This window comes from Phragmites australis, chromosome 8, assembly GCF_958298935.1.
Source record: "Phragmites australis chromosome 8, lpPhrAust1.1, whole genome shotgun sequence".
Classification (NCBI taxonomy): Eukaryota; Viridiplantae; Streptophyta; class Magnoliopsida; order Poales; family Poaceae; genus Phragmites; species Phragmites australis.
The window spans coordinates 33604591-33614651 of NC_084928.1; the positions used below are offsets into that span (position 1 = coordinate 33604591).

Consider the following 10061-nt stretch of genomic DNA (forward strand, 5'->3'; position numbering starts at 1 on the left):
GAACTTGCGGTAGTAGCCGGCCAACCCGAGGAAGCCACGCACCGCTCGTGCCGAACGAGGCACCGGCCAGTCATGGATGGCCTGCACCTTGGCCGGATCCATGGCTACGCCAGCCTCTGAGATGATGTGGCCGAGGTAGGAGACCGTCGTGACGCCGAACGCGCACTTGGAGCGCTTGACGAATAGGGTGTGGCGGCGCAGCTCGCTGAGGACGACACGCAGGTGACGAAGGTGATCCGCCCAGGACTCGCTGTAGAGCAGTATGTCGTCAAAGAAAACGAGTACAAAGCGACGAAGAAAAGGACGGAGTACATCGTTCATGAGCGCCTGGAACGTCGCCGGAGCGTTGCAGAGCCCAAATGGCATAACCAAAAACTCGTAGAGGCCGTCGTGTGTGCGGAACGCCGTTTTGTGAACATCTTCCGGCCTCATGCGCACCTGATGATATCCAGATCGCAGGTCCAGCTTGGAGAAAAATTTTGCGCCATGGAGTTCATCCAGCAACTCGTCGACGACCGGAATGGGAAAAGCATCCTTCACCGTGAGTGCATTCAGCGCCCTGTAGTCGACACAGAACCTCCATGACCCGTCCTGTTTCTTGACGAGGAGGACGGGGGACGAGAACGCCGAGTCGCTGCGACGTACAATCCCTTGCGCGATCATAGCGGCACACTGCCGCTCCAACTCGTCCTTGTGGGCCGCCGGGTACCTATATGGTCGCACCGCCACTGGGGCCGCATCGGGCTTGAGGACGATGTGGTGGTCTCGAGAACGCGCCGGCGGCAGGCCTTGGGGCTCAGCGAAGACGTCGGCGAAGGAAGCCAGGAGCCCGTCCAAGAGGGAGGCGTCGGTCGAAGTGGCATGGAGGTGCGGCCCGGTCGGGGGAGGAACGCCATGCCAGCAGATGGAGCGCCCCTCCCTTTGGAACGCCATCGTTCCGGCCGCCAGGTCCCAGACGATCGGACCTAAAGTCGCCATCCAGTTGGTGCCAAGGACGACGTCGTAGCCTGCAAGTGGCATCACGAAGAGGTCGACGCAGGACTCCATGCCATCGAGGAAAAGTGGAGCGCGTCGAATCACACCGGGACAGGCGACACGCTCGCCATTGGCGACTGTCGCCGTGAGCCTGGGGCGCGGCTCAATCGGCAGCCCTGTACGCCTCGCAGCAGCCTCCCCGATGAAGCTATGAGTGGAACCCGTGTCGATGAGCGCGACGAAGGACGCGGCCGCCAAGAGCACGCGGAGCTGGATGGTGGTGCCGACGGGAACCCCAGCCACTGCGTGCAGAGAGAATACCGGAGCCTCGGTGTCCGGGGCGTCTTCAGCCTCGGCATCCGCAGAGGAGGCCATGTCGAAGCCGTTGACGAAGAAAATTCGTTTACAGAACCGGTTGTGACCCCTGGTGTACTTTTCATTGCAGTTGAAACAGAGCCCCAGCCGGCGGCGTTCCTCCTGCTCTTGCACGGACAGGCGTTTCACCTGCAGCCGACCGTCCGCCACCACAACTGCCTTGTCGGGGTTAGCCAGCGGCGGAGCCGGAAGGGCCAGACGCGGTGGCGGGGCCGGTAGGAGACCACGAGTTGCGGTCTTGGCAGGCACCGATGCAGGCTGCGTGTATGGCTCCTGGAGCTCCAGCTGGCGGGCCAGACTTATAGCCGCCCCCAGAGTTTGCGGGTTGAGGACCTGCACTTGAAGGCTGAGCGGCGGAAGGAGCCCCTCCGTGAACAGCTGCACGCGCTGGCGATCGTCCAGGGATCCTGCTCGGGGAAGAAGTGCCTGGAAGCGGTCCGCGTACTCCGTGACAGTCCCCGTGCGGCGGCAATCAGCAAGCTCGAAAAGGGGAGCCGCACGTAGAGGAGGGCCATAGCGCAGATTGAGCAGCTCGGTGAAGCGGCGCCAGGACGGAGTACCTTCATCCGTTTGAACCTGCATGTACCGCAACTGCGCTCCATCCTCCAAATTATATGAGGCCATCCAGACCTTCTCTTCCTCCAAGATTCGCTGCTGGTGGAAATAGGATTCACAGCGATTGATGAATATGAGGGGATCACTCTTGCCATCATACCGAGGAAAATCCAGCTTCTGAAACTTGGGCGGCCGGTCATTGTGATGTTCACCCGTGCCGGGCGCGAAGGCCGAAGAGGACGATTTGTTGGCGGTGAGCGCGGCGATGACTTTGGCGTTGGCATCGATCGAAGCTTGCATCGTCTTCATGGCGTTGGTGAGGGCTTCGACGGAGGCCTTGAGATCGCCGTTGTCACCCATGTCGGCTGGACAAGATGCTACGGACGACAACGCGGAACTGGGCGACGCAGCAACGTGTGGTGGCGATGCAGCAGCGCGCGGTGGTGGCAAGACAGAGCGGTGCGACGAGGATCGTCTGGAAGCTGATACCAAGTTGTCAAGGGCGTCAAACCCTCGGGTAGCTGGCCCTCGACTACGTAACTCGTAGTCTCGGTCCGTCGTCTTCTCCGGCAAGGTTAACCCAAACCGCAGGCTTAGTTGAAGAAGAGAGAGAGAGACTAGATTGATATTGTATTTTTGCTTCCTTCCTCCAAAACCAACGTGCGGTTACAATATATATGAGGCCAAAGGCCTGAACCATCCGAACTCTAAGACTCCTAGGATTAAGGGACTTAAATAGAAAGCTAATAATAGAAGGCTACTTCTAATTTCCTTCCTAGCCACATACGGTGGCAGAGTCCTGGTCGGTCGCATGCACGCCCAGAGCAGACTCCGTGCGTTGCGCGTCGCGGCGGACGTCTCTGGTCCTGCGGCGCCTAGAATACTGACGCCCGACCATGACACCTTCTCTGTTACTGTTTTTTTTCAATCCAATTAACTAATACGGTATAGATAAGAGGAGGACACGTATGATACATAATAGAGAATTTTTCTATAAAATCAGTTCTCATAAAAATTTCCTTCCCCTCCCTCCCTGCGGCCTCTTCCTCCGTCCTGTTGGTCATTGTGGCCGCGGAGGCGGGCGGGGCATGGGGCCCGGTACGTGGCGCGAGGCCTACGGCGCGCTCAAGGATCCCACCAAGGTCGGCCTCGCCAACTTGAACAGCGAGTACAAGGTGAGGACGCGATCCTCTGGATTCTCTCCCCTGATCGACGAATCACCCACCCTTCATCACGTACGAAAACTTGCTGTACTTCGCTACGTGCGTTAGTCTTCTTTGCAGGATTCGGATATTGCGATTGCGAAGGCAACGAACCACGTCGAGTGCCCGCCCAAGGAGCGGCGCCTCAGGAGTGAGTGGCTGTGTCTCCTGTTCCTGAGGCCAGGGGTCCTATTTTTGCTCAGAGGTGACTTCCTGACCTATTCATACAGAGGAAACATTTTGGCAGGGTTCTGAAGTATGATGTTGAAGCAGATCAGCCTGCACAAAATACCTTGTACAATATGCGTTAGCCCTTGTAAGTCCAAAACTTGTTGTGACAAAGGTTTTTAGGCACAAAATAGTGTGAATTTCCTTAGTCTTATTCATACAGAGGTTTTATGGGCCTTAAGTTTTGAAGGATAGTTTCAAATTTTACTGTTCAATAAATGATGGTATCATCAGTCTTGTTGATATGGTACGCTAACAGTTCTTACTAAGATGCTTTTACATGTTTGCATATGTCCATCATCTGAAGATAATTTGATTTCCTTATTTCCCTTATGTGATGTAGTATTTTGAGATGCCAAAATATGATGCAATCAAGGCCCTTGATATTTACAAACTCTTACTCGCAATGGAAGAGTGCATCAGAGAAGCACCCCGTGCCACCATTGCGAGTAAGAGTTTGGTGAGTGCGTTCAGTATCAATGAAATGGCAAATGGTCAGAACCCAATGAATAATATACTAATGTTCTGTTAATTATTGCGATTTGCTAAAAAAGGAAAATGAGGAGCAAAACCAAACTAGTGATAATGAAGAAGAAGCTCAACAGGAAACCGAGAAACCAGTGGAAGAGGAGAAATAAGAGCCTGAAGAGCTACAACCTGCTGCCGAGCCTGCAGAAGAAGCAGTGGAACCTCAGCCACCGGTGACTACGGGGGATCTATTAGTATCTCTATGTTCCTTGAACAATCTTAAGTCTAGCTCAGTACCTGTTTCTTTGAATCCTTATGTTCTAGTTATTATACTACTTGCAGAATTTGGATGAAGAAGTAAACCCCACGATTGCAGACCTTGAAGAAAGCAATGCACTGGCTCTTGCTATTGTGGCACCAGGTTCAGAACTTCACATATTCATGCCCTGCTCATTAGCAAATTTTATTAAATAGAACAGCGCTAGCAGTAGTTTTGAATTGGTGCCATTTTGTGCAGAGAATGCTTTTAGTCTAGAGAGATCATATGTGCTACTGCATACTGTGTTATGATTAGATTTGTCTCTTAAATGTAGGGAATGAAAACAAGGCTTCAACATCTCGAGACTTGTTTGCGGTCGACAAGTCTGGATGGGAATTGGCACTGGTCACTGCACCAAGTAACCACACAAATCAATCAGTTGAGAATCAATTGGTACGTAAGCTTTACTATCTTTAGATGGAATCTGATTATGGGCTTTCATACAGCTTATTGACAGTAAAATATGGTCATAATTTGTAACCGAATATAATAAAACCAATCAGAGTTGAATAACTTACTTACATTCCCACAACAGGCTGGGGGTTTTGACAAGCTATTGCTAGACAGTCTTCATGAAGATGAGGCAAGGCGGCAGCAAATAGCCAGTGTGATTACACCGGCGGTCTTGCAGCGAACCCATTTGACCCCAACGATCCATTTGCCATGTCCAACAGCTTTGCGCCGCCATCAAATATACAGTTCGCTATGATGGAACAGCAGCAGCAATATTACCAGGCGCAGCAGCAATATTACCAGGCACAGCAGCAACAGTACTTTCAGGTGCAGCAGCAAATGCAAATGGTGATGACACTGCCTCGCACACACCAGCAGCAGTCTCAGTATTCTGCCCCTTCTCAAGCCAGATTATCCAATCCATTTGGTGATCCATTCAGTGGCTTCATTGCGATGGCCAATCCTCTGAAGCAAAGCAATTCAAATTTAGTCTGAATTGCACAATTACTTTCTAAATGTCCCTCTGATTTCCATCATACACCACATTTGCAATTTTGATGAGCAACTTGTATAGTCCAAAAATTGTGAATACAGTGTCTTGATGGTACACTGTACTAGTCAGATTTGGAAACCAATATGATCACTGCAATGTCAATATAACACACAATTTTGATTTGTATGCCAATATCAGCAGTCAGTAAATACAGGACTACAGTAGCATGTCTACCATCATTCATTCCAGAAGTGAGACAGCATTAGAAGGATGATGAAATCATACTATCCTCTTTACATATCAATGAGTCTTACATATGAAAAGATCACATGAATTCAGTATGCTTTTATTTCCACATAGTAGCTCATGAATTCATGGGTTCAATTTTTGCACAGTAGCAGTAAGCAATAGGAAAACATGAAAACGGACGCCTTTTCTTGATCCCCCAACTTCATCCAGTCCAGTGCAACAGCTAGTCCCGTCCATTCATTCCTCTTGAGTAGGATCGGCATCCAGCCTTGAGCTCTCCACGTCGTCCGGAAATTGCCCTACGTTCATCAAGTGCAACGGAACTGCATTAACTTGGATCGCAGAAGAACGGAGCAAAACGAAGGAATGTCACAAAATATTCCTGAATTCTAGAAGTTGCTACGCGATGTCTCGTTGAGGTGTTTCAGTTCGGAATTAGGCAGCATGTTGGAAGAGGGAAATGGAGATCTCCAGTAGTCAAACTCTTACCATCGATGAAGTAGGTCGAGCATGGGTACCCGCGGGAGGCGGCGGCGACGGCGCGGGCCTCGTCGGCGGAGAGCCCTCGCCGCGGCGCTGCGAACCCCACCCCGCCTTGGCGGCTCACCAGCGCGAGAATCCGGCGGGCCGCGCCGGCGGGCCGGGGCGGTGCGAAGTAGGAGGTCCCGGGCCGGAACGGCGCCCAGTCAGGCTCGGCCATCCGCGCCATGGCACCGTCGATGGCCTCCTCCAGCCGCCGGGACACCGCGGCGCCGTCCGCCGCAGTCAAAGGCCCCGAGGCGTCCATCTCCAGATCCTCCGCCGCGCGCCGACGGGTGTGGCTGTGCCGGCGGCCGAGGACCCCGCCGGGCCGGGGCTGGGCACCAAGGGGGCGCGCCAGGCTCGCCGCCTGGGAGGAGAGCGCGCGGGCCATGGACGCCGTCACGGCCGGAGCTCGCAGCCTGGGAGAGGGGGGAGACGGAGTAGCGCGTGCGAGTGCGACGGCGCGAGCTGGTTCTCCTGTGCCGTGGTGGAGTCGCGAAGGTTTGGGAATTGAGAGGGAAGTGGGGGAGCCGTCGGTAAATATAGCATTCGGTCGAGGGCTTCTCCGAAAATGTGACGGTGGTCGGTTTCGTTTCGGCCTGGATTTTGGGTGCGTGTTTCGCTTCGGTTTTGGACGGAAACCGCAGTCCGCAGGCTGTCTCCGCCGACGGTTTCTGTTGGAAATTTGATTATATACCTAAGAGTTCAACGATAATACGTTAAAAAGTTGATTATTGTTTATTATGTATTTAATAGACTAGTTTATAATAAAATTTTATATTATATGAAAAATGTGAAGAATAAAATTTGTTATAAGCTAGTTCATGTGGACATATAATTAAAAGATAATCAACTTTAGATATATTATCAAATATTGATAATTTTGGTACATATAATTAATTCTTCGTTTCTCTTAGATCATGTTTATTTTTTATTCTGATAGATACATATTTGTGCGTTACCAGAAACCTAAAAATCTTCAGAGTTAAATGCTATCTTCTCATGCTTCAACGCTGGCAGCATAGATCGCTCCGTTGGCTGCCTTCCTCAAGTGATGCGTGCAGGGCATCGCAACATTCCTCCACTGCAGCCCCATCTGGCTAGCTCGCCGTATCTATCTACTCGCTGGGGTGAGCGGTGCGGCTGCAGATCGTAGCTTCCCAAGAATAATTGCAAGGAGGCCCGCCACACACTAGCTCTGCTCGACGAGGACAGCGCAATCGACGAGCACCTTCTAACATTGGATATCAGTGGATACATGTAACGGAAAGACATAATCCATCTAAATAACATGTTTTAAACAACTTCTTTTGATTCTGACAAAGGAATAGATAGATGGAAGAACTCCCTGAGCACGAACACAAAGAGGAGCATAAATAATTGATAGTAGGAAAAATTCTATTTTTCATCCCTCAATTATTGTTATAGTTTAATTTTTGTCCTTCGACTTCAATACTAGAAATCTTTCATCCCCAAACTTTTAAAACTGTTTAGAATTCGTCCCTCGTTCCACTTTTAAGTAGTTTTACACAAGTGACATGTATGACTAGGATCCCACGTGGCCCGAACATGCTAAGTCAGTAGCCCCTTCATCTATGTCTCTCTCTAGTGTACCAGCACAGCACAACCCGCTAGCTGGATGGTCATTAACCTTGCTCTACACTGTCGGTGACGCAGACTTCCTGATATGAACCATCACCTCGCTCGCCTATTTCTGCTCCTCATTCCATTCCCTGACCTGACTTGCCATTTCGGTCGGCCGCGTGCTGTTACTTAGCATCCTAGGTAGCCCTGGCCTGTCCGCCATTGCACGAGCACAATCTTGTGCGCAGACACCGCCGTGCAGCTCACGGCCCTCTCCCCATCATAGGGCGAAGTGGAGCAGCAGCGGTGCTGGTCGGTCAATGCGATCGTGGAGACCCCGTCATCGATGTGCGTTGAGGGGTCCGAGGTCGATGCACGCTCGCAGTCTAACTACACCAACTTTGACGACCTGGACAGGCCACGGGCCACTGCCGGGAGGCATCCTCCGACGTGTCCTTCGAGTGTAGCGGGGAGCCCAAGAGCTCATATGGCTCGCCGTACCTACGCTAGTCAGTTTGCACGCTCCCCGCGCAAATGCTGCAGCCACCGCTGCTAAAGAGGCTTGGCACAACGTAGCGCACCAGTGGTGGCACACGTGACGGGAAGACCGGCGATGGCGGTAGGTCTTTCTCCGTCATCGCTTCAAGTTTATGGCTTCTTGACGCTAAATTGCTAGTTGATAGTGCGGTGAATTTGCAGAGCTGCAGCTGATAAAGGAGAGGTTCTCAAAGTTTCTACTAGGGGAGGACATGTCGAGTGATGGCAACCAGGCCGAGGTCTGACATCTACGTCAACCTCCCTGCCCTCAAGAAACTCGACGGCATGTTGCTTGTAAGATCCAAGATTCTTTTTACCGCGCTACTAGATGGATTTGAGCCGTAAAAATTGCTGCTTGCTCAAATCAAGTGGTGGCTGCCCATGCCGTGCATCACCAAGCCCGGGTTGACAGAGCTGGCGTGGTGAGACCTATAGCAAAAGCGTGACTATGCGAGCCAGATCCACAAGGTGGCCATGGCCATCAATAATGGCATTCTTGCAGAGATACAAATCCCTGACCAATATAAGAAGCATTACTCAAGGTAACATCAAATATCTACGAGATTTCTTGAGATTACATGGGATTCATCAGCATCCCTGAATCTAAAAATGGATTCTGAATCTTGAATGCTGAATGTTCAGTGCGGGCGGGCAAGTGTGGGGGACCTGATCTACCGGCACATGTTGTCATTCCCAGGCAAGTTCTCATTGGAGTACCTCTTGGACTGCCTGGAGATCTCATCGAAGCACGAGGCCTTGGAGGCGGCAGACCGTGTGGAGATGGCAATGCATGTGTGGCGGCAAAAGGCAAGCCAGAGTCACTAGATGTCACCCTGGAGCGCGGTCAAGGACCTGATGGAGTCTGATAAGAACGTGATGCCGGCGAGCCGCGCCGAGGACGTGCTGCTCTACCTCAAGCAAATCTGGGGTTTTGGACGGAGAGGCCATGGCAGGTTTGGAGGTGGAAGGGCCTCATGGCGACGACAACCATGGAAATAGGAGGAAAAGGAGAGGGGGAGAAGAAGAGGCTGATAGGTGAGCCCTAATATAGAAGAGGCTAAGTCTGCATGGTCAGTCCATGCGGGATGCAAGTCAGCAGCGCTACATGGGCAAAACCACTCTGAAACAGGTCGAGGGACGAGTTCCGGATGGTTTTAAATGTTGGGGAATGAAAGATTTCTAGTATTGGAGTTAAGAATGACGAAAATTAAACCGTAGTGATAATTGAGGGACGAAAAATGGACTTTTTTCTTAATAGTACTATCTTCTACAAAAGAATAGATGGTTCTGACATAGCTAGCAACATAATGATGGAAGCAACTTCTTTGATTCCTCGAGCACCAGTACCCAATTGATTCAGTATGATTTACCATCTCCCTATTAATTTTAGGCTCTGAAGTTTGTTTGAAACCAACAATTCTAGGTACCTTGTTAGTGATTTTTTCATTAGAGTTTTCCCATCTATTTGGCAGGCCTGTCATTCCCTCCCTACCCGTAGTCGATAGGTTGGATATCCTACGGCCAGATTTTGCTCAGGAACAAGCTAGATATCTATTGAATTGCGCTAAAATATTTTATCATTCTCCAAACTTCCTCACACTATCTGGCATTACTGTCTTTCAGTTGACATTTGAACTTTGATCGAATAAAGCCTTGTGTAAATGTAACAACGGTGGAATATATAATTGAACCAGCTATAAACAAATGAAGGTACTATTAGCAGCACGTGGTACACGACTGTACATGACCTAGTCTCTGGGATTAAAGGCTTGTTAATAGCTGAGTTAGTTAGAGTTTGTTACGATCGAAGGTCTCCCTTGTATGAGTATATGTACAGCACCACACCTGACAAATAGAATGTGTGTTGCATCTATCTGATTCTCAACTACTTACAGGTACAACCATTGTATTTTTTGTGAAACAAAAATGGAAGTTCAATACTACAACCGATGCTAGAATCATCAAACTGCAAGATTCTGGAAAAAATGAATGGAAAGAAAGGAAAAGAGCGTCTATCTTCACCTGCATGGTCGCAGGTCACGAATTGCTGCTTGGAGAGCAGTCCAAGCTTTTTCCCAATGCTAGGTAGTGCGCCTGATGC

General features: G+C 50.5%; 1 protein-coding gene and 2 pseudogenes across 1 annotated transcript; 2 read left to right on the forward strand and 1 right to left on the reverse strand.

Annotated features, from left to right (window-relative positions):
- Positions 1 to 2897: 2897 nt before the first annotated feature.
- Positions 2898 to 5248, forward strand: LOC133927769 (putative clathrin assembly protein At5g57200; annotated as a pseudogene).
- Positions 5249 to 5337: 89 nt separating this feature from the next.
- On the reverse strand, positions 5338 to 6359 carry LOC133927168 (uncharacterized). Its single transcript, XM_062373484.1, has 2 exons — positions 5807 to 6359; positions 5338 to 5616 (listed from the first exon to the last, which is right to left on the reverse strand). The coding sequence occupies exons 1-2, from the start codon at positions 6228 to 6230 to the stop codon at positions 5555 to 5557; spliced, it is 486 nt and encodes a 161-aa protein (XP_062229468.1). The 5' UTR covers positions 6231 to 6359; the 3' UTR covers positions 5338 to 5554.
- A 1823-nt stretch (positions 6360 to 8182) lies between these two features.
- On the forward strand, positions 8183 to 8959 carry LOC133927770 (rop guanine nucleotide exchange factor 3-like; annotated as a pseudogene).
- The last annotated feature ends 1102 nt before the right edge of the window (positions 8960 to 10061 follow it).

What these genes read in the sequence shown, in the direction of transcription:
- LOC133927168 (XM_062373484.1), bottom strand. Translation starts at nt 6,230, where the DNA reads ATGGCCCGCGCGCTCTCCTCCCAGGCGGCGAGCCTGGCGCGCCCCCTT. An exon ending in CTCGACCTACTTCATCGATG is followed by an intron (nt 5,617 to 5,806) that starts GTAAGAGTTTGA and finishes TGATGAACGTAG; the next exon opens with GGCAATTTCCGGACGACGTG.